Below are 25,327 nucleotides of genomic sequence, written 5' to 3' on the forward strand. Positions count from 1 at the left end.
AAGGCTTCTTCCTCAGGCCTCATCTCACTTAGGAAGCTGAGAAACCCACTGGGTGAGCCTGAAGGCCATCAAGGCCTGGCCCCCTGGAAAGGCTACTCCAAGATCAGCCCTGGGAGCTCCTGGGCCTTGCTGGAAGGACAGCACCCACCAGGCCCACCTCCAATCCCTTCCCACTTCTAGCAGGGCCAGGGAAGCAGGAAGACCCCTGGAGCACCAGGAGCAAGAAAGAGAAAGGCAGGGGCAGCGGGCCAGGTTTGTGCTCGGACTGTATTCACACAGAAACACGTGGCAGCTTACACTGGACATGAGTAATAAAAATTGGCTTTAAATATGGAAAAACCAAGGCCCTGTAATCCCATGCTTCCCTAACACTGGGACTAGGATGGCCATCACAGTCTGGGAAGAGCCGGGGCTGGGGCCTGGGGTACAAGCACACAGCCTCAGCCCACCCCCTACGCGCGCGCGCACACACACACACACACACACACACACACCCCCCACGGGCGCACACAGGGAGGGGCAGATTATTGCTGGGCACATGTGTCTGTTGTTATGAGGGGAGTCTGGAATGTTTGAGGGCTGGCCAAGGACACCTCTCCCCACTTCCCATGCCCTGGACTGGGGTGTATCTGCAAGAGGTGTCTTCAGGACATGGCCCAGCATGAGGGATGAGGGGCCCTGGGAGCTGGAAGGCAGAGGCAGACCCATTGGGGACAGCCTGGGCAGTGGACTGATGGGTCCCAGGGTCAGCCCAATCTCTGGTCACACTTTGGCACAGGCCTAGGGGATGCAGAGGCCCCAGATCCAGCTCTGACAAGTGCTGAGAAGGGACAGCATCAGGCCCCGGAAGGTGGTGACCTGAGCCCAGAGCAGAAGGGGCAGGCACGAGCCTCACTCGGAGGTCGGCGGTGGCGAGCACAGTGCTGGGGGCTCAGGGGCCTGGCCTGTCCCAGCCTCGGCCCATCCATGCTGGGCCTGAGGAGACTTGAGTTTGGCAGTGGCCCCTCTGCCAGCTCCACAGTGGGTCTTAAGAACGCTCTGGTTGCTATATACATTCGTACAAATACATAAATACAGAAAGCCCCGAGCTCCACAGATGAGAGCTGAAGGGACGCACCTTTGTCCCAGGGACAGCCCAGGCCTTCCCAAACTCAGCCAGACCAGGGGCCGAGGGGCAGAGGACACTGGGGACAGCTCCAGCTATGGTCCCCAGGCCACGACTTGAGTGGACAATGGGGAAGACCACTGTGCAAAACTGTAAACAGGGCTCGGAGTAGCTGCTACCGCCAACCGCCGGTGGGGGCCTCAGGCTGGGGACTAGAGGCGGGTGGGAGGCTCGAGGCGGGTGGGGAGCTCTTCCTCACTGTCGCTGCAGTTCCCACAGCAATCCTGGAGGGGCGGGAGACACGGAGGGAAAGAGGCAGAGCGAGCGCCATTAGCCACCAGTGCCGTCACCTGGGCTGGCCCTGCCAGGGCAGGCCAGGAGCTGCCTAGGGCTGTGCTCTGGGGGGGGGGGGGGGGGGGGGGCGCTCCCCAGGAGGGGCCTGGAGCAGCAGCTCAGGCCAGACATGTTTGGACATCACTGCAGGGGCTGCCGGCAACAGACTGAAGTAAGAGGACCCAAGGATCCGTCCAGCCCCTCTTCCCTGGGGCCAGTGGAGGCAGGGCACGGGGAGACAGACGGCTAAGCAAGGCTAGCAGCTTGAAGGTGCCAGGGTGCAGGGAACGGAAACAGTAGGAAAGGGGAAGGGGGAGCGGGCACCAGACTTCTTTCACCCACATCTCGCCTCTGCCATGGAAGGGCTGCCCGTGGCTCCCCGAGGCTGGGCAGCAAGGCCAACCCATGGGGAGCCCACACTGCTCACCTCTGGAAAGAGAAAAGAGGCCATGAGCCCAGCCAGGGGTGGGGGACAGATGGGAATGAGGGGAGAGACCCTGGGCACCACTGGCATGACTGGAGGATGCCCACTCCCAGCGCATGTGGGCACCAGCTCTGCCTCCCACCCACCTTCCCCTGGAGCCAGGCTGGGGGCCCAGGTACACTGCTGGGGGTTACCTGGCGACTGAAGAATCTCTGCAGCAGTCCCTTCTTGGGGGGTGCAGGCGGCTGGCCCTTCCAGTCCAGGTCTGGGGGAACCGAGCCGTCCAGCCCAAAGACATTCAGCTCCTGGAAGCACTCGGTCTCCACCATCTGCCACAGGACAGGCAGCTGTGAGAGCTGCCCCCAGGGCCACCCCAGGAACCCACCCCACCAGCTGGGGAGGCCCCCACCTCGTTCTGCCAGGGGATGGGCACACTGCCCGTGGCAAACTTCTGGTAGAAGTCCTGGTCGGTGGGCTCCAGCTCCACACCCTTAACCGTGGAGAACTGTTCAATGTCCAGGACATCCTTGCAGTAAATGGCCTGAGGCTGGGGGACAGAGGCAGCGGTAAGATAGGTACACCACGCGCACATGCATGGGAGGACAGCTCAGCCCTGAGTACTACTCCAGCCTTGACCTGGCCATGTGACCCTTGCAGCTCTCTGGGGCACCAGGCATCCCGTGCACTTCCTAAGCGTGGCAGTCCCTTCTCTCTGAAGCTCAGCTTCCCCTCTGTAAACTGGGGATCATTATCCCTCACTGCTCACTGACTGATGAGGCTGAGTAAAGGCCACGCCTTTCCCAGGTGGTGGTAGCTCACCCACTGTAGCCAACCAGCCCCCACAGCGCCTGGTGGAATCAGTGACAGGCACCCCTTCCACCTGCACACAGCTGTCTGGGTGTGCAACTGGTGAGGTGAGTATAGGCTGAATCTCAGCTGCCCGCCCGGGCACCCCATGCAGGGCCTGGAGCTGATGGGTCCTCTGTCCTGGCATGTCCAATGGCTTGCTCCATCCTCTCCCGCTTCACAGCCAACTAGAGGATTAGAACAGTCCTCCCATCTCCCCGCATCCCCTGCCCCTCCTGGGAGCTGACCTCAGTCCAGAAGGCCACTTTATTTTTCATCTTTACATTATTTTCTAAATCCTACTATTAAGGATGTCAATTAAAACATCATGTAAAATGGTGCAGCTGCTTTGGAAAACAGTCTGGCAGTTTCCCAAAAGGTTAAACATGGCACGACCAAATGAGCCAGCAATTCCACTCCTAGGTGTATGTCCAAGAGAAATGAAAACATTTGTCCCCACAAAAACTTGTATGTGAATGTTCATAGCACCATTATTCATAATAATCAAAAAGCAGAAACAACCCTAATGTCCATCCATGATGAACAGATAAACAAAATGTGGCAGTCATATAATAGAATATTATTCAGTCGTAGAAAAGGAAGGCGTACAATACTGATGAACCTGAAAACATTATTTGAAGTGAAAGAAGCCAGTCACGAGGACCACATGTTGTATAATTCCATTTATATCAAATGTCAAAATAGGCAAATATATAGAGACAAAAAGTAGATTAGTAGTTGCCAGGGGCCAAGGGGAGGGGAGAATGGGAACTATCTGCCAACAGGTATGGGGTTTTTTTGGCGGAGGGGTGATGAAAATGTTCTAAAATTGATTGTGGTGATAATTGTACAACTCTGAATATGCTAAAAGCCATTTAATTACATACTTCATGTGAGTAAATTGTATGGTATGTGAATTAAATCTCAATAAAGCTGTTAAAAACTGTATCATCATCAAGCTTGCTTTTCATCTGCTGCTTCTAAACAGTGAAACTCCAGAGCACTGATTTTCTAACTTTGAATGAAAGACCTGGGGGCAGTGGGATGATCTCAAGGTTACATGAGATGACGTGCACGGGAAGCAGGAGTAACCCTGAGCAGCAGTGCCAGCCCCAAGGTAGCTGCTGGAAGCCAGGCCCTCGGTTCCGTTGCCCACAGCAATGCCCCCACCGCAGGGTGCTGGGGAGGCCAACATGACACAATCCTTCAGACACAGCAGACCCCTAGCTGGCCTCCCATTTCCACTCACCCCCTCTACAGCCCACCCCTCACACCCCACATTCCTGCTCAACATTCCCCAAAAGCCCCGTCACACTTAGAATAAGACCATGCACGTCTTTCCCCGCACATGCTCACTCCAGCCACGCTGGCCTCCTCGCTGCTGTTCCATCTTTCGAGGCTGGTCCCTGCCCCAGGACCTCAATGCCCAGCTGCTCTTTCTCCCTGGAATGCTCACACCCCAAAACTTGGCACAGCTCTCTCCTTCACATATTTTAGACTTCTGCTTAACCATAAGCTCCTCAGAAACCATCTTGTCTAAAAATACTCCCACCCCCCCACCCCCATCATTCCTTACCTTCTTAGCCTGCTTTATTTTTCTCTGTTGTACTTCACATTACCTGAAATTCTTTTTTCACTTACTTTATTTTGGTGTGTCTCCCCACTAGAACATGAAGGCAGGACTGGGTCCTGTGGATCTCATTATCTCTGAGATCTGGCACACACGGCACTCAGATATTTCTTGAATGAATAAACAATCATGTGTGTGGTTGACAGCCATCAACCTGGCCTGCCCATCACCTTCCTGCCTCCCCAGGTTTCCCGGTGAACTATCAATCCAGGACCTAGTCCCCTTCTACATGGGAGGGGGCAAGCACACGACCTAATCTTGGCCAATCAGAACGTTCCCTGTGACTTTACAGAGAGAAGCCTGAGTTCAGTGGGAGGACAATCAACAGGTGAAGCAGAGCCAAGAGTTGGAGTCCCAGCAACACGGTGTGAAACTCTGAAGTCCCCCACTCTGGGACTTTCCGGCCAAATGAACCAGTAAGCTCCAATGTTGAGTGTAAGTAAGTGTGAGTTGAGTTTCTGCCACTTGGAATCTGATGACTCGAGGACATTACTGCCTGCAGGACGCCTGACCCACTGAGACGCTCAGTAAATGAGTGAGACTCTAGGAGGGGCGTGTTCTGCCCACAGCCAGGAGGCCAGTGCTGCCAGGTGTGGCTGGCAGCTGACACTCTGCCAGCCCAGCAGCTCTCCCCCCGCTGGCAACGGCAGTTTGGTTTTCCTTTGGGGAACTGATCTCCCGCACTGGCTGTGGTTCAGGTGGGCATATGATCCAGGCATGGCCACTGAGGGGCACCTGAGCAATTAGAGGCAATGAGCGTCAGCCTCAGCCCTTTTTTCCTTTTAGGACTTATTTTGAAATTATTGGGCAAGAGGTGCTCCCTGTTTACTGGGGTGGCTGAGCTGCTGGGCTCACCACTGCCACGACCTGAGGAGAGCCACCTGGAAGAGAGGACTGCACACGGAGCAGTATGCGGGGAGGCAGAGAAAGAGAAAGAGAATTCCTACAACACTGTTGGAACCCCAGATCCAGTTGGCCAAAATCCAGACCTATCCTGGGGCTTTTCATTTTCATGAGCCCAGTGAATAATCTGTTTTGTTGGCTAAGCCATTTGAGTTGGGTTTTCTGACACTTGCACTGAGAGTGTCCTGACTGATGCCCCAAGAGCCCCCAGCCCTCCCTGCCCCCTGCAGGAGTGGGCGGCACTCACATCTGGCTTGAATGGCGGTTCCAGCATGCCGGCTCCCAGCCGCTTGAAGTTCAGCTTCTTAAAGAGGGGGTGCTCCTTCACCTCGCGGGCACTGCCCCCGCGACACCCCAGGCGCTCGGCAGGGTCCTTGCAGAGGAGCTGTGGCAGGGCAGGGCTGGTCAGGGTGGCCTCCGGAGAGGTGCCCAAGCTCCAGCCCCAGCCGGTCAGACCGTCCACTGCCTGCCATACCTGGGAGCAGAGGGAGCGGGCCTGTGGGGAAAAGCGCTCAGAGTACTCCTCCTGTACCTCCTTCACCAGCCGCTCGACCTCCTCCCGCTTGATCTTCTTTTTCCTCTGCTGGAAGGGTGACTGGCCTGCGATCATCTCGTAGAGCAGGCAGCCGAGTGCCCACCAGTCTGGGCTGAACGTATACCGTTCATTCTTCACCACCTCTGGAGCTGGGCAGGGTGGCAAGGCAGTTAGGGCTCAGCAGGAGGTGGGAACCGAGCCCTGGGGCCCCAGGAATGCCCAGTGCACGTCAAGGCGGGGGACTGGCTCCGACTGGTGGTCCCCTCTCAGACTGGGGGACCCGGGGCAAGTAGGAGAGCTCATGTCCCATCAAAGGGAGCTGATGTGGCCCTGCAGGGGGCCAGGTCTTCCAAGTTTTCAAGAGAAGTCAGAAATCCCTATTTTTAATGTGAAGCTGTCTGGCTTATCAAATGTTGGCAACCAATTCAAATTGTTTTAAAAACAATTTCATTTAAACACAAACATAGGGGCCGGCCCTGTGGCTTGGTGGTTAAGTGCGCGCGCTGCGATGCTGGTGGCCCGGGTTCGGATCCCGGGTGCGCATCAAGGCACCACTTCTCCGTTCATCCTGAGGCCGAGTCCCGCATACAGCAACTAGAAGGATGTGCAGCTACGACATACAACTATCCACTGGGGCTTTGGGGGGAAAAAATAAAAAAAATAAAAAAAAAAATAAACACAAACATAGGCCAAATTAGGCCCGTGTGGCTACCAGTTTGCAACCTCTGGATTTAATATCAAAGAGAGGAAAGAAGGCAACTCACGTGCTGGACACCTCCTGCCTGCCAGGGCAGGCGAGTGGGGTTTCTGCCTCTACTACCTCTCTTCATTTTCAAGGCAACCCTGGGAGTAGGTCTGATGATCGCTTTACAGCCGGGGGAGAGCAAGACTGGGAGAAGCGGAGTGTCTGGACCAAGGACACACACAAGCAAGAGGTGGAACTTGTAGCTGGGGCTCTGTCTACTGTGTCACGTGGTCCCCAAGGGGACTGTGGGGCCACATCTTGGCCCCCACCAGAGACGGGCACTCCCACTCCCAAGTGTGGGCAGATCAGAAGAGCGGAGGGTTGGGGCCACGGGAATAGGTTTGAGTCCCTTCTCATCCTTCACTGGCAGCCACCTGCAGGCTCAGCCAATAGGAGATCGCACGTGAATGATGTGGATTCACACGTGTGGGGTCCTGGTTGACTCTTGGTCTCCTAATCTATAAAAGCCGGACATCAGCTCTTCCTACTTCCTGAGGCACAGGAGACTCCCAAACAGAAGCGGTGGGGCCAGGCCCAGGACAGTGAGGGGACTCAGGAGGTAGAAGGGGGAGACTCACCCATGTAGCCCACGGTGCCTACACGGCCTTTGATGGTCTGGCCCTCAGGCACGTGCACAGCCAGCCCTAGGTCGGAGATGCGGATGTGACCTGAATGTAGGTGGAGAGGCAAGGGGGCCGTTAAGCAGGCAGGCCAGACCCCACCCTACTCCACTCCACCCAACCTGCGGCCCCCCACCCACCGTGGTCATCCAGTAGGATGTTCTCTGGCTTCAGGTCCCTGTGGGGAGAGAAGGGTAGGGTCAGATGCTGCTCAGTTCGCCAGGCAGCTAGATAGGGCCACCTCTTAGCTCTGCTCACCTCCTGGGATAGGATGTGGAGCAAGGTGCAGAGGCCATTTGTTGCCAGGGTGACAGACAGCCCTGCCCTCCCCGGACAGCAGCCCCGACTGGAGGGAGCAGCAGAAGGATCTACAGAGCCAGGACTCCCAGGGCTCACTAGGCAAGTGGAAGGCAGCTCCCACCCGGGGGAAGCTCGCCGGACGTCACCAGTAGCCTTGCTCAGCCCTGGTGTCGCCCCTTTGGTGACTGACTCTACCTTTCCTGCCTGTCAAGTGGAGCTGCTCATCCGTCCCCTCAGGGGGCCATTGTGAGGTTCACACAAACCACCACCAATGACAATAATGACCGGAGCCTGCACTGCGGAGCCCTGCCTGCCGGGCTCCCCGCACTCCACTGCATTATCTCCTGCGTTCCCACAACCACCTGCCAGGCAGGAATTAGAGTCTCTGCTTCCCGGGAAAGGCAGTGGTGTTGGGAGCAGGGAGCTGACTGGCCCAAGGTCACACAGAGAGGGGTGACAATGCCAGGATTCACATACGGGTCAGCCAGACCCAAGAGCCTGAGTTCTGAGCCTCTCAAGTCCGCCTAGTGTGGGCGAGTGTGGAGCCCCGAGCCAGTGCCCGGCAGGGCTCAGACAGGCTTGTGGCCGAGGTGACAGCCCCAGCACACCACCATCCTCTGCACCACCCAGCTGCAGCCCCTGGCGCGTGGGCCAAGCCCCTACACCTGTACACGATGCGCTCCCGGTGCAGGTCCTCCAGGCCGCAGCAGATCTCCGCGGCGTAGAAGACGGCTCGCGCCTCCGGGAAGCCAGCCTGACCCATGTGATAGATGTGGAACTTGAGGTCGCCTCCGTTCATCAGCGTCAGCACCAGGCACAGTGCGTCCTTGGTCTCATAGGCGTAGGCCAGGCTCACCTGCAGCCGAGGACCCGAGCTCTCAAGCAGGGGCCGTGGGCTGCCTGGTGGCAGGGCTGGTGCCAGCCACCCAAGAAATCCCTCTCAGTGCTACTCCTTGGGGTTCAGCCTGCTCCCCAGGCCTGGTGTCAACAGCCCAAACCCGCCCTGCCCAGGCATCTCGGAGGGCGGGGAGGCGGTGCCTGGAGGGGATGGGGCAGGGCGGGAAGAGACCTTAGCCAGGTGAGTAAGGAGGGCAGGGCAGGGCAGCACATGGCCAGAGGGGAGGGGAGGGTCTCCTGGCTGTACTTACTACAAACCTACTGTTCACTTTCTCCAGAATCTGCTTCTCGTTGAGTGCCATGGCCTCCCCTTTCCGCTTCTTGATCCGCTTCTTCTCCAGCTTCTTGCAGGCGTACATCTTGCCTGTTGCCCGCACCTGGCAGGCGCACACCTGTAGCCAGGGTAGATGGGACAAATGAGGACAAGCCGGGCCCTTCCTGGGGGTACAGGGACACAGATGGGAGAAGAGGCTGGTCCAGGGCACCCCCTACCCCACCTCCGCACTCTGCTGGGGTCTCTGGCCTGGCCACTCACCTCCCCAAAGCCGCCTTTGCCTAGGACTCGGTACTGCCTGAAGGTGTTTTTGGTCACTGGCTGCCTGTGAGCAAGGGGTTGGGGAGCAAATGCTGGCTGAGCAGGGCTTGAGGCCCGTGAGAGCCCAGCCACTTGGCCTACCCTGGCCCAGCCTTCAAGGAGCTCACCTTTCCAGCCACTTCCACTGCAGGAAACGGTTGAAGTAGATGCTGTCGAGGTAGTCAGCAAATGGGGCCACGCTCAGGTACTCGTGGGTCAGTCTGTTGAGAAGGCCCAGTTTGCTGGTCAGCCCGACACCCCAGATTCTTGGCTTGGTGGGCCAGGCCCCCCGTTATGTGCATGCTCAGCCCAAAAGGCAGCATCCTCAGCCAGCCCTCCTGCTGACCCACCTAGGCGGGAGCCGCCTCCAGGCTGAAGCTGAGGATGCTGCGGGGAGGGGAGGCAACCCACCCAAGGTAACACAGCAGGGACAAGGCTGGGGTGAGAGCTCTCTCATCAGCTGCTGAACTGTCCACAGCCTTCCGGGCCCACAGAAACCCCCTCTTCAGGACACAATTCCAGGCCTGCAGGCAGGGAGAGGCTTACCGGGTAAGCTCCTGGAAGAGGTCTTTGCAGGGCCCCTGCTCCAGCTGCTGGGCACAGTTGGTCACCAGCTGCCGGGGGACCTCAGGGATGAGGTCAGGACCCTGCGGACAGGCCACAGACAGGTCAGGGCAGGGGGCTCCCTTGGCCAGCTGCCCAGTCCCAGGGCAGAGATGGCAGGTATGTCGGGCCTGTGCTAAGGGCAGCTGCAGTCTGGAGATGCACCAGCCTCCCGAGTTGCTGAACTCTGTTCCTGCCACTCCCCTCGAGGCAGGGTGAAGCCGAGTCGCTGGCCGGCGGCCTGCCCAGAGCCCTGGCCCACCCGCCGGGGTCCATGCCTGCAGAACTGCCTGGTGAGCCTAGAGCAGCTCCAGGGCACCTCTGCCAGGCTGTGTTCATCCCTCTTCCCATCACCAAGCTTTGCCCGCTACCGTGTTCCCTCCATCACTGCTCACTCACTGTGTGGCTCAGAAAATTCTGCATTAGCCGCCGCCCACACGCCTTCCGCTTCTCATCAGGGGTCACTTCATACTCGGCCTACAGGGTGGGAGGCAGAGAGGCTTGGGGTTTGGGCAGAACGACAGGTGTGGTGAGACGTGGCACATGTGGCCCTGGACCTTTGCCCACCCTCAGGGCTGGGCAGGGCCCCGCGGCTGGGCTGCACTCACCACCCCATCTAGGAAGGCAATGCAGCGAGTCAGCTCAGGCCTCGTTGCGCAGAACTCTCGGAACAGCAGGCGCCCAATGGGCTGCCGCTCGCACAGGCTGTGGTAGTCACGCTCTGCAGGCAGAGGGGGAGCTGCTGGGTTCCCAGATCTGGAGGCTGGGGCGGGGCACTCCTGTCCACACCGCCAGGCAGGGCCCCAACAACAGCTTCCAGCCCTGCAGTACGGCAGCCATTACCTCCTTTACAACCCTCACCACAATACTAAGGTGGCCACTACTGTTATTCCCGTCATAGCTTGGGACTTTGAGAACCAGAGGGGCTAAGTGATTAGCCCAAGGTCACACAGCCAGGAGCGTGGCTCCAGGGCCAAGGCCCTAACCTCCCCCCAACCGTCTCCTTGTTCATACCACTTGTATACGTCGCAGTGCTGGGGATGGGTGTGGTCTGTGAGGTTCCGGCCCGGCCCAGGCCAGGCCTACACCTGCTGCCTGCCTGGCGAAAGTGTGGGAGGAAGCTGTGGCTTCCGGCGAGCTCGAGGCTAGGCCTCCTTCCCAGGCAGTGGAAGCCTTGGTATATTCCTTGCCCACGTGCAGGCTGTCAGAGGGGGCCTGGGTAACCTCGGCTACTGCTCAGACCTGGGGCCTCGGCCAAGATAAGCAGGAACTGGGGTCCTCGGCCCTTCTGGTCAAGGCTTTGCTGGGCCCCCCCAAGTGCTGGGCTTGGCAGGGCTGAGCACAGGCCTGGGGCTCCCAACACAGTCAATCTGTGGGCTGGCTCCAGCCCCCACTGCACCCTCTATACCCGAGCCCTGCTCACCCTAGGCCCAGCCCTCCCTCCCTCCGCTTCTCTCAGACTGCCCCAGATCTGACGCTGCCCTCCTCCCCACGTCCACCCCCATCACCCCCTGCTGTCCTGTTTGCTCTCTGCCCTCCACCCATCCCAAGCTCAGGAACTGAAACTGGGTTGGGCGGTGCAGCCTCAATCTTCCTGCTCCCTGGAGCCCCCAGCCCTGCTCCTCCCCCCTGGGGTGAGGTCTCAGGGGAGGTCCCCTGGCACCAGCAGGTCCCCCTTGCCTCAGCAACCCCGTTCTCCACCCAGGCCTCACCGAGGCTGAGCCGCAGCTCTTCGCACTGGCTGATGTGGGGGAACTGCAGCATCTGCCGCCATTTCTTGCTTCTGCCCTTGCGATTCCCACCACCACCTGCAGGAGCAAACAGGCGCTGGGGCTAGAGTCCCGCCACCACCTAGCCTCCCCTCGACCCTCAGTCCGGTCCAGAGGCCTTCAGACCCAGCCTAGGCACTGCCCACTCTGGGAGGCACCTCGGGCCTTCCTTCCACCTGCTCCAACTTGCCCTCACTGGGTTCCAGGACACACGTGGTCCCCTGAGCCCTCCTGCTGGGACTCTCGGGTAGAAAGAGACAACAGGGGCAGGGAGGCCGGGCTGCTGGGGGAGGGTGGGATTGCCAGGTGGCTTCGACAAGCCTCGGCTGCTTCCTACGAGGTAGGAGTTTCCCAGAAGAAGACAGTAGAGAAGGACATGACAGTGATGGGGACTGTGTAAGTCAAGGCCCAGAAGAGAGAGAGAGTCCACGACATGTGGGACATGCCTGAGAGATGGCATAGGCAGAGTGCAGCCTGGCTCACCAGGGAGGCTCCAGGCTTTCATTCCCGGGCCCTGCACCAGAGCTACCAGAGACTCAAACTAGGTGGTGGCAGGAGGGCTGGCACTCAGGATCCCCACCCCTGCACACAAGGGCTTCCCTGGCCCTGCCTGATACCTGCCCCATTTTACCTAGCTGACCCCCCATCTGTAGCTGCTGAGACTAGGGTAGCAGCTCAAATGCCTGCAGAGCCAGGCAGGTATGGTAAATGTGCACCAGATGGATGACAACAGGGAGTGGTGGGGAGTGTGGTGAACTGGACCGGACATGCCACTACTAACAGCAGCTGCAGCACAACTTCAGCTGATTGCTTGATTGTTGCTAGGCAGGAATGCAGGCTCAGTGTGGCCAGATCTTCTGATTTTTCAAAAGCAGCTGGTTATCTGGACTGTTACATGAAATATTGCTTCCCATTTTTTTTAAAACCCACTGCAGCCAAATAAATAAAACATGTTAGAGAGCTAGAAAGATGTGGCCTGTGGGCCAGAAGGTTGAGAACAGTGGCAGGGGCCTGAGTCTTAGTCTCATAGACCTGGGTTTGAATCTCCAATTCACACTTTAGGCCCATCACTTGCCCTCTATGAAACTCAATTTCTCCATGTGTACTTCGGGTCCAAAGCCACCTCCGGAGGTAGTGGGTGACTGGGAGAGTCTGTGTCCAGCACTCAGTAGGGCTGTGGCAAAGTGGGCCCCTGCTCCAACAACTCAGTGGGAACCTCAGGGAATCACTTTCCTTTGCCCAGCCTCAGTTTCCCCTCTGGTTTTAGCCAGCCTGAAGGCAGGTGGTGCAGGAGGAGGGGCCTTCTTCTAGGGAGCAGGCAGGGCTGGGTCCCTCGAAAGGCTCCCTGACCTAAGCTGCCTGGAGGAGGAAGTATCACAAGGCACCCATTGGGAAACTTGCTAGCAGCCCTCCTGCAGCCTGCACCCAGCACAGCCCCCCATCATTGCTCCACTGTGAGTGAGCAACAGACCCTCCACCCCCAACCCGGGCAAGGCCTCCCCAGAAGGGGAACTCCTCCCTCACCCCCGCAGGTCCCTCACCCAACCCTCCATCCGCCTGCCTCCCCCCACCAGTTACTTCCTCCTCCCCCTCCTCCCAGCCACAACAAGGCAGCAGCAAAGAGTCACATGCAAATATCCTGTCCTAGAACTGCCACCAGAGTCAGTGGGGCTCCTCCGCACCCTAGGTTGGCCCCCTCCCTGTGCCTCTGGGCACCTGGGAAAGGAAGGATGAGCAAGGGCTCACACCCCCAGTGCTGTCCCACTTCACCCTCCCAGCAACTCTCCCAATTTCATGAGAAAACTGAGGCCCTGAAAGGAAGAATCAGTTTGTCCAAGGTCCAAAGTCTGGTGGTGCCAGAGGCAAGATTCGAACCCAGCTCCCTGGGACCACAACCCAATCTCCTTCCCCACCCCAAACATGCCGGGCATCTATTAGATGTCAACTGAATACATACACCAAGGGTTCCCAAACCACTTAGGGCCTCAGATCACTTGGGAAGCTGGCAAAAGCCTGGCCCCGAGCTGTCAGCCAGTTCACGGAGGGATTCCGACACAGCCAGTCCAGGGGCCAGGGTTTGGGACTTGGTGACAACTGGGATTTCCTTTAGTTTTCATGTCCTGTCCCCAACCACTCCACAAAAAGGGTTACTGAGGTTCAGAGAAAAGAGACTTGTCTAGAGCCACGCAGGTGGAAAGGGCAGAGCCAGGTCGGGGCAAGGGCTCATCCAGTGGAGGCACAGTCCTCAGTCCGACCATACCCCGCTACGCCTCACTCAGCGCCTGAGGAAGCCTGTCTGAAGGTGCCCACACTCCTTGGCCAGGCAAGGCAGTGCCGGAGGCCTGAACTGGCTACAGCCCTAGGGAGGGAGGCCTGGCCAGGCTCTCCCCACCCCTCCTCCCTGGCTGGCTGGATGACGAGGCAGAATAGAATCGACAGACGCCCCCAGAGGCTGAGAGGAAGGCCCAGCCCAGGGACTCGATAAGGGACAGGAGATAAGTCAGGCTCTGGGCACTAAGGACCCAGTCTGCCATGCCCATTTCCAGGCAGCACCTCCCTGAGGTCAACATGCACTGGGCAGGCAGGGGGCACCCAATGCTGTGCCAGCTGGGGGCTCCTCTGGGCTTCCTACAGACTGTGTTGGGGGCATCCTGTGCCCCAGGCCTGAGTGAACCACAGTCTCGCTGTGTGACCTAGGGACTAGTCCCTGGTCTGAGCCTCAGTTTCCCACCTGTAAAATGGAGCAGAAAGGTGAAGCAGTGACTCTTTCAGCCTGGAGGGCCAGCAAAGAATGGAAAAACTGTCATGACCTCCCTGCCCTACAGTTCCAAAAAGGGTCTTGTTCAATGTTGGGAGTCCAGCACCCTGGACAGGACAGGGCAGAGAGTGGGTTCTGGGTTATTCTGTTATTGAGGTGGACAATGGCAGATGAAGGGCAGACTGACAAGGCAGCGAGGACCAGGTCTGGTCCTTCCATGTCCCCCATGACTATCATAGAGCAGGTGCCTGGTAACATCTGGGCTGGGAGCCATGAGGAGCCCAGCACACACTCAGTTCACCAGACCGGCTCCCTCTGCATGCCCAGCACGCTCTCTTACTTCAAAGCTCAGCTGCCACTTATTTCTCTACCCGTCTGCCCCACTAGATTGTGGGCTTCCTGAGAGCAAAAATTGTTACCCAGTCACCTCTGTCCCCAGTGTCCTGAGGCACCCAGCAACTGCAGTTGTACTGATAGCATATGTGACCAGCAGTTTCCCCAAGTCGGGTGGGCTGTGCTCCGGCGGAGGCTCCGTTTGTTCATTCATTCTGCAGCCTTTACTCTGGACCAACTTGGTGCCAGTTCGGGCTGGACCCGGGGGTCTAGGCCCGGGGCACGTGGGGCAGGCTGCCCCTTCCTGGGGCATCTTCTCGAACCTCTCATCTGGGAGACGCCTCGGAGAGGCTCTCCCGGGGCTCAGGTCCCACCCTTCCCTCTTCCTTCCTCTCTCCTTCCCTCACCCCTCACCCCCCCCCGCCGCGAGGGCGGCGGCCTGACCCCCGCCCCTTCCTGGGCCCCCGCAGGTGCGGAGGAGGAGGACGACCAGCCGGAAGGGCTCGCGTCCGCGCGGGGTGGGGGGCGCGCTGCCCGAGGGGTTCGGACGGCCGGGGCGCCCCGCCAAAGTCGGAGGCCGCGCGCCCGCGTTCCCCGCACCCGGCCGCCCGGCCGCCCGGCAGCCTCACCTTCCCGGGCCTTGAGTAGCACCGTGTTTGCTACGATGTTCTCGAGCTCCATGGGCTGCGGCGCCGCCGGGCCCGCCGGGCCGCGCCGCCGGCGGGATCGCGCGCGGGAGCCGGGGCCGGATGGCGATCGGCGCGGCTCGGCTCGGCTCGGCTCGCAGTGACCGCGCCGCGGCCTCCCGGGCCTCCCCGGCCGCCGCCGCCCGCCGCGCACTCTCCGCCCCCTCCCGGGGGCCACCCCGGCGCCGGCCCGCCCCGCCCCGCCCTCTGTTTACTTTACTCGGCCAATAACCCAGCGGGCGCTCCCCGCGCCGTCTTCCCATTAGACAGCCTCTTCATCTTCCCCCGCCCCCCGAGCCAGGGATTCGCTCAAAGGAGAAGGGGGGCGGGACTTAATACGTCACCGCTTCCTGGTTGGTCTGCGGTGGGGTTCAGCCCCTAGGTTCGAATTTCTGGGCCTTCATAGGATACCGAACTGCCAATTAGGGCCGAGCCCTCCGCTGGGACAACGGAGGTGGGTCCTCTGGGTCACGCCCCTGAGGCCGGAAGTTTGATTGGATTTTGGAAGCGTCAGTCATTCTCAGCAGTGCACTCTGATTGGGCCACCAGATGGGGTGTGGCCCGGGTCCCTTGAGCTCGCCTTGGCTTTTGTAGGGTTTGTAGAGACACACTTGGCATCCTGGGCCTCCTGCGGGCCTGCTGCGAGCTTGTTTGGGCCATGTGTCCGGCCGTATTCCTTTGGGTCGGCCCATACTGGAGGGCACACGTCGGAAGCGGGGAGAGGCCCGGAGGAGGCTGACGGCCTCCCCCGCGGCTCTCCGGCCTCTGGCCTGGGCGCAGCAGGCACCCTCGCCCCGCCCCCGCAGCCGGATGTTGTGATTTCTCTCCACCCACACGGCCTCGGCCGCCCTCGGCTTCTGCTGCCTTATAAGGCAGCGCTACCACCCCAAGACGTTGGGATGAGGTCACACCCATTATACAGGTGGGGAACTGAGGCGCCAGAAGTCCAGTGGCTGGCTCCAGGCCGAAGACTAGGGAGAAAACAGGCCGAAATTTTACAGCTAATTAACAGCTTCTAGCTCAGCATCCTACTCTCTCCACCCCCACTTCACACACCAGGAAAGGAGGCTTGCCCAAACTCAGCGAGTAAGGCAGAGCTGGATTCAACTAGGCTTCTCTGATCTCTATCCATTCATTCATCCAAAAATACAGAGCACCTGCTTTGTGCCAGGCACCAAGCCAAGTGCTGGGGAATACAGTGGTGTCAGCAAGACAGCCAAGCTCCCTGCTCACATGCTAGAGGGGACTAAAGGTGATAATCCTGTAAATACACAAATAAATAGGATAGTCTCCAAGAGTGATAAGTGCTATTAAGACAAAATACAGAGTGAGGAGAAATGGTCTCAGAGTGCGGCATTTGAGCAGATCCAGCCACACAAAGACCTAGGGGAACAGAGTTCCAAGCTGAGGCAACAGCGGGTGCAAAGGCTCTGAGCCTAGAGTAAGTTTGGTGTGTTCAAGGAACAGGAAGAAGGCCTGTGTAGCTTCAGAGCCCGGTGGTCTGAGATGAGATGAAGGAGCAAGGATACCAGCTAGATCGTGGAAGGCTTTGTAGACCATAGCAAGGAGTTTGTTTTTCTTAAGTGAAATGTGAAGCCTTTGAAAGAATAATTTAGATTTAAAAAGATCACTCTAGCTAGTGGACTTTTAGGGGGCCAAGACTGGAAGCAGAGAGAGTAGTTGGGAGGCTACAGAATTCCAGGACAGAGAGGATGGTGGCTTGGACCAAGAAAGTGGCAGTGGAGATGGAGAAAAGTGCATGCATCTAGGACGCATATGGGAGTAAAGATAAGTACCTTGAAAGAGGAGAACCCAGTGGCCAGTGGGACAAAAGGCAGGCACCTCACCCAGTGAAGGCTGTTGTGTCGAGTGAGACCTGAGGGGTGGGGGAGAAGATGCAGGTTTCAGAGATAACTGGAGCCGGGGGAAAGAGACTTCTGGACAGAGGGCCAGCACATGCTCAAAGCTCCGTAGAGGAAGGTGGTAAGGGCTCCTGCACCGGGGGTAGAGCCTTGGACCAGTTTCAGGTACACATTGGGGTGGGCACAGGAGGCAAAAATGAGGCTGAGGCCTTAGGAGCGGCCTGGATCAGGAAGGTCTTTGGAAGCCGGGTAAGGAGTTTGGACTTCATTTTGAGGATAGTGGGGAGCTGTCAAGGGTTTTTTAAGTCAGGGAGTAGTGTGATCAGATTTGCTTACACAGAGGGCTCTGAGCCACACTGTGGAAGATGTGCTAGGGATGGGGTCAAAGGTCAGGAGAGAAGGGCTTAGGCTGACCTGTAGACGCCTGTTGTTTTGGTGTTCAGCATCTGAACACCCCTTTCTTTTGGGAGGAAACCTATGAAATGCAGAGACAGCCCCTGCCTTCCACTAGGGAAGTCAGAGGGGAGGCAGAATTTCCTCTCCAAGGTCCCTGGTAGCTGGAGCATGTTTCCAATGCTTCCAATCAGCTCTATGAATCCAAAGCAAGTGATTAACATAAGACATCAGACGGACCATTTAGGATTCATTATGGAGGCAGTGAAAGGGGAGGTGGATGTGGTCAAGCCAGGCTCTTCCTGGGTAGGGGGATTCAGCAAGCACCCAGGAGCTGTCCAATCAGTTCCTTGTCTGCCTAAGTCACCCAGAGTGGCTTCGTTGTTTGCAGCCAAGTATCCTGAGTAAGACAGGTGGAAGACCTTTCAAGAGGAGCCATTCGAGAGAGGAATGACAGTGCCCTGTGCTGGGGCAGTGGCCAGGGGATGTAGACAAGTGGCCAGATTGAGAGGTCTCATGGAGCTGGGGTGAACAGGACATGGCAATTGATATGAGGTGAGGAGGGAAAGGTGTCATGCACAGCTGTCAGATGCTGACTCTTCAACCCATTCTCGCCGTACAGCCAAGTGATCCTTTTTAAAAGGGAAACCTGCCACCAACTCTCTGAGATATGCATTTCTAGAAACTTATGCTACAGATATAATTGCACTCAAGCAAAATAAGAAATGAATGTTCAAGTTTCTTCATTGCAGCATTGTCCGAAAAGATGAAACGTACTAATTGTCTTTATAGGGACTAGTTAAGTAAAATTTAGTCCCTTTCTATGCAGGAATACTATGTAGCTGTTTTAAAAACGTGTGGGAGTGCTCTTTATGTACTGATATAAACAATCCTCAAGATGTATTGTTAAATGAAAAAGCAAAGTGCAGAACAGTGTGTCAGGTTCGCTACCATTTGTGTAAAAGGGTCAGGATAGGCTAGGTTATGCTCTAGTAACACACAATCCCCACATTTCAGTGACTTAAAACAACCAAAGTGTATTTCTCAGGTACACGGCAAGTCCAACACACGTTGTTGGGCCGTGGGGAGGCTCCACACAGGGCGGTCAATCAGGGACTCAAGATGAGGGGGCTCCATCTCAATTTGTGCTTCTACAATGGCAGACAGTAAAAAGAAATGTGGTGAATCACAATGGCCTTTAAAGCTTGCACCCGAAAGTGACACAAGTCACTTCTGCTCACATTTCATTGGTCAAGGCAAACCACATGGTCACGACTAACTCAAAAGGGGTGGGGAGGTACAGCACTGCTGTGGTAGATGGTATTTTCCAAAGATGAGTATCACAATAAGCTCTCATCCCACGGGCACTTCTTCAGTGTGACCTTGACACCCCCACATCAACAAATGGGCTCTCATTTCCCTGTCCTTGACTCTGGTCTGGCCTTACTGACTCTCAGCATCAGTAGAATCTGGTGGAAGTGATGCACGTGAGGTCTGAGGCTAGGTCAGGAAAGTCATGCAGCCTTGTTTTCTCGTAATACCTATTCTCCAGAAGCTTCTCCTGGGATGTTCCCTCAGAATCAGCGGCCGTGCTGTGTGAAGCCCACACTGAATGGAAAAGCCACGTGTAGGTGCTCTGCTCTGCTCAACAGTCCCTGCTGAGCTCAGCCTTCCAGTTGTCCCACCCGAGCACCAGACATTTGAGTGAGGAAGCCTCCAGGTGATTCCAGCTCCTAGCCATTGGAATCAGCCCCAGCCATTCAAGTATCCCCAGCTGCGACCCCTGGCACTGTGGTACAGAGACCACAGTGTCCTGTGTCCTGTGTGCTGTGTCCTGCCTGAATTCCTGACCTGCAAAACCCATGAGCATAATAAGATGGTTGCTGTTTGGCCTGGCCCCATGGTGTAGTGGTTAAGATCGGTGTGCTCCACTTTGGCAGCCCAGGTTTGCGGGTTTGGATCCCAGGTGTGGACCTACACCACTTGTCAGCAATGCTGTGGCAGCGACCCACATACAAAATAGAGGAAGATTGGCACAAATGTTAGCTCAGACCTAATCTTCCTCAGGCAAGAAAAAAGAGAAAGATCAGCAACAGGTGTTAGCTCTGGGCGAAGCTTCCTCACCAAAAAAAAAAAAAAAAAGTTGTTGTTTTATGCCCCTAAATTAGGAGTGGTTTGTTACGCAGAGATAGATTCCTGGAATAACTACTATATGCCTGGAAGGAGAATAGAATTGGAAATATTTGGTGAACAACACTAACTACTATAGACGAATTTGCTTCTACATGCATGGCCCGCCTCTGGAAGGCCACAGGAGGCACAGAACACCGGTTGCTTCTGGGAAGGGGGAGTTAAAAGGCCGGGGACAGGCGTGGGAGGGGAGGCTTTTCATCATATACCCTTTTGGACTTTTAATCTTGCATCCTGTGAAGATATTGCTTATTTTAAAAATAATCATGGGCCAGCCCAGTGGCATAGTTAAGTTCACGTGCTCCACTTCTCTGGCCCAGGGTTTGCAGGTTTGGATCCCAGGCGCAGACCTACACACCACTCATCAAGCCATGCTGTGACGGCGTCCCACAAACAAAATAGAGGAAGATGGGCACAGATGTTCGCTCAGGGCCAATCTTCCCCAGCAAATAATAATAATAATAATAATAAAATTAAAAAATAAAAATAATCAGCCTGATCCCATCACTCTCCTGCTCAGAACCCTCCAGCAGCTTCCTGGGGTGGAGAGGCTCTAGGGTGGCCCCCATGAGCCCTCCTCCTGGTATTTACACCCTGATGTGATTCCCTCCCCTTGAGCGTGGGCTGAACCTGAGTCACTTCTAATGAAACGAACGCAGCAAAAGTGATGGAATGTCACTCTCAAGATTAGGTTACCAAAAGATTGTGGCTTCCGTTTTAGGTGCCCACTCTCACCTCCTCGCTGGCTTACTCAGGGAAGCCAGCTGCCATGTTGTGAGCTGCCCTATGGAGAGGCCCACGTGCCAGGTATCTGGTCTCCAGCCACCACCTTGTGAGTGAACTTGGAAGGGGATCCTCCCTCAGTCGAGGTGGCTGCAGCCTCATGAGAGACTCTGATCCAGAGGTACCCAGTTAAACAGTGCCCAGGTTCCTGACCTCCAGAAACTGTAACACAATAAATGTTTGTTGTTTAGGTGGCTAAAGTTGGGGGCAATTTGTTGTCTCTTATTAGCAGCAATAAATAACTAATACACTTCTCATTATACTTAAAAATAAAACCCGAACTCCTGCCCATGGCCTACCAAGGCCCAACTTGATCTGGGACTGTGTAGCCCTCCAACATTATGCCACACCCTTCTCCTTCTTGTCACACTGACCTTTCTGCATCCACCTGGAGCCACACTGTCCAATACAGTAACCACTAGCCACACATGGCTATATATATTTAAATTAATTAAAATGAAGTGAAATGAAAGTTCAGTTTCTCAGTCATACTAGCCACACACTTTAAGTGCTCAATAGCCATGTGTGATTAGCGGCTACCATATTGGACAACACAGACAGAGAGTATTTCCATCATCACAGAAAGTTCTGTCAGACAGCACTGGTCCAGAGGAAGGAGTGGCTTCCATTTGTACAAAGGATCCATAGTGACAGCCTGAATGGGGAAAAAATGGTGCCACCAACTGAGAAGGAATAAAGGATGGGGGGCTGGGCACCTTCTGATCCCCTAAACTTGTCTTTGAACAGGCAGTTCTGCCACCTCTTGAAATCTAGGCCCCAAGTCTCTGCTAGAGAGGAGTGGGGTTTGTGTTTGTCTGTGTGTATCACTTGTGAACAGGAACTTAATGGTTTCCCACTTCTAATCCCACAGACCTACACCCCAGAAAGAAAGGCTTCTGTCTGTAGAAAGACAGAAGCCAGGGCAAGGAGATGGTGCCCTTGTGCTCTGGTCCAAAGCAGTTGATGGAAGAGACGCAGATGTACAGGAAGATGGCAGGTGTGTAGAAAGTGCTGAGGAGGAGGAGTGGGTCCACATAGGAAAGTTTCTTTGTAAACTTCTATAGATTGAGCCCAACCATATGCCAGGCTCTGCCCTTACACATGCATTCCCATTCAAACATCTCAGCAAGTCTGCCAGACAGCGTGAGTGCCCATCCTCCCAAAAGAGATGTGGCAATTAAGGTTCACAGAGACTGAGCCCCTGACCCATGGTCATGCTGGGCGTCAGTGGCCAAGATGGGATTTGAAGGTTTCCTGATTCAAGTTCATTTCTGTTTTTACCCTCCAGTTCCTGCTTCTAAGTTCATTATTTTCCTGTTTAAGCTACAGACGTACAGAGCTGATCAGGAGAAGTTTTGTTTTGTTTTGTTTTAGGAACTTCCTGGTAACGATGTATGAATTCTTGCATCAGTTCAGAGTTTTAGTTGCAACTAAAATTGGTTTAGGCAAAAAAGGGAATTTACTGGTTCAAGTAACTGAAAAGTATAGGTGGTGATTCTGACTTCAAGTGTCTTTGGATCCCAGGTCTTAAATGGTGTCACTCAACATTTGTCTTTCCCATATTCTAACTCTGCTTTTATCTGTGTTGTCTTTATTCTCTGGCAGTTCTGCCTTTGAGATGCTACAGATGGCTGCCAGAAGCTCCAAGCTCACTTTCTACCAATATGGCAACTTCTATGGAAAGAGAAGGCCTCTATCTTGATTCCAGCAAAAATCCTGGGGCTGCCTCTCATTGGTTTGATTTGGGCCAGGTGTTCATTTTGAACCACTCACTGAGGACAGAGAGAGGCAGTGTTCTGATTGGCCAGGTCTGGATCACATGCGCACTCCACCAGCAGCTGAGGGATGAGGTAAGCTTTATTTTATCCACTTAAGGGAGGGGGATGGGGCCTTCCCCAAAGGAACATTGAGGGCCCTTACTAGAAAAAGGGAGAATGAATGCTAAAGGGGAAATGATAGACATCCAATATAGGCTCTCAAATTATGTCCCACCACTGTAGATACCTTGAATTTTCTGCAAATCAAAGCAAGAGGCAGTAGAAATGGAGAGAAGTTGAGAGATTGGAGAAATATTTAGGCAGTGGAATGAGCAGAACTCAGAGGCTGATTAGACTTGAGGCATAAGGGAGAGAGAGAGTTCTCGGCTGCAAGCAACAAAAAAATGACTCTCGCATCTTAAACAAAGGGAATTTACTTTACTGGAAGGCCCTCAGGGATTCACAGCATCAACTAGAAGGAATAGGCTTGGAAATAGGCAGGAATTAAGGGCCACTAGAGGACTGGAAAGCAGGAATTACAGCAGACACTGTAGTTGTCCACCTAATATCCATGCCTCTCCTCTTCCTTGTTGGCAGAGTCCCAATTCTGTCCCAGTGGACGCTTTACCTCACATGCCTCTGACCTAGCTCCAGGGTTCGTTGGTCTAAGACAGTTATGGAGATCCCGTACACTTACCAGAGATTGGTTCAGGGGTGTCGTGTAACCCAGTTCTGGCCAATGAGGGAAGCTCTGTTTGGGATTTTTTTGAAGAAAGTTTCCTCATTTCTAAGAAGGATCTACTGGAAGAGAAGGTCCCTCTTCTGCACTGGAGTTTACATGTCATTCCTGGAGTTGTGGCAGCCATCTGTGACCATGAGGGAGTCAGCCTGAAGGTTTGCACACTGAGGACCATAGAAAAGAAAAAGAAGAAAGAACTTGGGTTCTTGATGACATTGTTAAACCACTGAAAGCACTGTTCCTGGAGCCCCTCCACTCTAGATCTCTTGTGATGTGAAATGATGAATTCGATGAATATGATGTCATGTGAAATGTTTCAAACATTCAATGAATGTTTCATAATGTGAAATTCAATGGATTTCGTTACTGCTCAAGCTTGGTTTTTGGAAGGCACCCTGACTCATGCCATGTAGCAGGGACGATCTGGTCAGGGCACAGGTGGTGTAATGCCAGGCCTCCAATGCCAACTCTTTTTGCCACCCTTATGTGGCCTGTTCAGGATTCAGAGTCCTGAGAGAGAGCACCCACTGGCCGAGTTTAGGTCTCTCAGGCTATGCTATGGTAGGGAGAGGGTGATCTGGTCCATTAGGCTTCCATAGTGGGAGATGGTCAGTAGGAATTACCCTTTCACCACATGATGAGAGAGGGGTGAACTCCAAATAGAAAATGGCAGACTAGAGAAAGAGGAAGGGGGAATAGATGTTGAGCATCCACATACCACGAATGTCCATCTTCAGTCCCAATGGACTTCACGCCTCATCTAAGGTTCCCCACAGAGCCCACTGTACTCATCACATTCCTCGTTCCACATGCTGCAGCCTGGCTTCTATGAAGTTGTCTTACTCTGCCTGGAAGCACTTTCCTCCCTGCAAACCCTACTGATTGTGAAGACCTGTTCCATCCACAGGGAGAGCTGGCCTCTCAGGAGGAGGAAGGATCCATTGGAGGACCTGCCCCGGGCCGTGGTCTGTACTCAAGTGCAACGAGGAACTGATGAAGGTGCTTTCACGTTAACGAGCTCGTCTATACATCTCATAGTTCTGCCTTCGTCATGGTCTCAACAGCTGTCACATCAACGTGGTACCTTTGAAAACAATTTTTGAAAAGCAGCCCCTGCTCCTCCTGCCCTCCTCTTGCTGTGTTTCTGTTCCTGGAAGTTTTCCACTGGCTGCCTCTCTTCCAGCAGAATTAAGAGATTGCTACATTCTGTCTTCACTTCATTTCCCACAAATTATTTTGTATCAGTCAGGACTTCTTTGCAAAGTGACGGAAATCTACTCAAATTGGTTTTATTGGTTCACGTAACTCAGAATTCTTGAGGGTAGGATCCAGGTTCTCAAACAAAGTCATCAGGGATCAATCCATCTGTATTAGTTATCAAATGCGGGATAACAAATCACCCTAAAACTTATGGCTTAAAACAACAACAATCACTTATCATTTCTCAGTTTCTGAGGTTCAAGAATTTGGGAGAAATAACGTTATATGTCAATTACACCTTAATTAAAAAAAATTCGGGAGCAGCTTAGCTGGATGGTTCCGGCTTGAGGTCTCTATGAGGTTGCAGGCCAGATGTTGGTTGGGGCTGCAGTGTCCACTTCCAAGGCGGCTCATTCACACGGGTGTCAGATTGGTGCTGGTTGTTGGCAGGGGGCTTCACTTTCTCCCCACATGGGCCTCTCTGCAGGGCAGCTGGCTTCCCCTCTCGATCCAAGAGACCAAGGCAGAAACTACAATGCCTCTAATGACCTGGACTTGGAAGTCAAACACCATCACTTCTGCCATATTTTATTGGACATTCAGAACAGCTCTGCCTCAGTGTGGGAAGAGTCTGTACAAGGACATGAATCCCAGGAGGTGAGGATCAATGGGGACCATCTTGGAGGCTGCCTCCCCCAGCATCCCTCCATCCTTCCTTCCCTGTTTGCTCTGCTTTTCCTGTGTGTGGGCTTCACTCTCAGGCAAGCCCTCCCTAGCAGTGACGAAGATGGCTATCAGCACCTCCAGGCTTCCACTCTTGGCCAACCCGGTGGGAAGAAAGTTTTCACCAAAGTCCCAAGTCTGACTCTGACTGGCCAAACTTGTGTATACGCCTATTCCTGAACCAATCGCTGTGGTCTAGAGATACTGTACTCTGATTGGCCAGACCTAGGCCACACCCCCCAGCCCTAGAACTGAGGGGAGAGCTGGCAGCACCAGGGACTTGTGGAGGGGAAGAAAGAGTGGTTCCCAAAGGAAAAATCAAGCTGCCATTACGGAAGTGAGATGAATGGTTGATGGACAGGAAGAACAACACATCCCCATTCCTTCTCCTTCCCTTGTGCTCCAACTGCACATTTTTAGCCCCCCTTGGTTTAGCATTTTTCCCATGGAATTATTTACTTTCTTGGTTCACTTTCTGTCATAGAATTCTAAGATGGCCCCCAAGATCCCTGCTGTATGCATACCTTCTCTCTGTTAGTCAATCAAACACTAATCTGGATGCTTCTGTAGAGGAATGCTGCAAATGGAATTAAGGTCCCAAATCAGTTGACCTTAAGAT

General features: G+C 54.9%; 1 protein-coding gene across 7 annotated transcripts; it reads right to left on the reverse strand.

The window, feature by feature from the left end:
• Positions 1 to 249: 249 nt before the first annotated feature.
• On the reverse strand, positions 250 to 15,166 carry GRK6 (G protein-coupled receptor kinase 6). Of its 7 annotated transcripts, none has more exons than XM_004428463.3 (16): positions 15,005 to 15,166; positions 11,228 to 11,323; positions 10,124 to 10,236; positions 9,915 to 9,992; positions 9,459 to 9,559; positions 9,041 to 9,133; positions 8,874 to 8,937; positions 8,590 to 8,730; positions 8,107 to 8,297; positions 7,282 to 7,319; positions 7,100 to 7,189; positions 5,717 to 5,925; positions 5,489 to 5,626; positions 2,272 to 2,409; positions 2,057 to 2,191; positions 250 to 1,389 (listed from the first exon to the last, which is right to left on the reverse strand). In XM_004428463.3, exons 1-16 carry the CDS (start codon positions 15,054 to 15,056, stop codon positions 1,318 to 1,320), a joined length of 1,749 nt encoding a protein of 582 aa, XP_004428520.1. In that variant the 5' UTR covers positions 15,057 to 15,166; the 3' UTR covers positions 250 to 1,317. The 7 variants fall into 7 exon arrangements, 6 of the variants coding, with proteins under 6 accessions (XP_004428520.1, XP_087285443.1, XP_087285439.1 ...); XM_087429317.1 differs by lacking the exon at positions 15,005 to 15,166 and adding an exon at positions 14,598 to 14,712; XM_087429313.1 differs by lacking the exons at positions 10,124 to 10,236; positions 15,005 to 15,166 and adding an exon at positions 14,470 to 14,720 and having other exon boundaries at positions 250 to 1,391.
• Between the last annotated feature and the right edge of the window lie 10,161 nt (positions 15,167 to 25,327).

The sequence above is a fragment of the Ceratotherium simum genome, chromosome 4 (genome assembly GCF_057802395.1).
Source record: "Ceratotherium simum simum isolate JZ-2026a chromosome 4, ASM5780239v1, whole genome shotgun sequence".
Classification (NCBI taxonomy): Eukaryota; Metazoa; Chordata; class Mammalia; order Perissodactyla; family Rhinocerotidae; genus Ceratotherium; species Ceratotherium simum.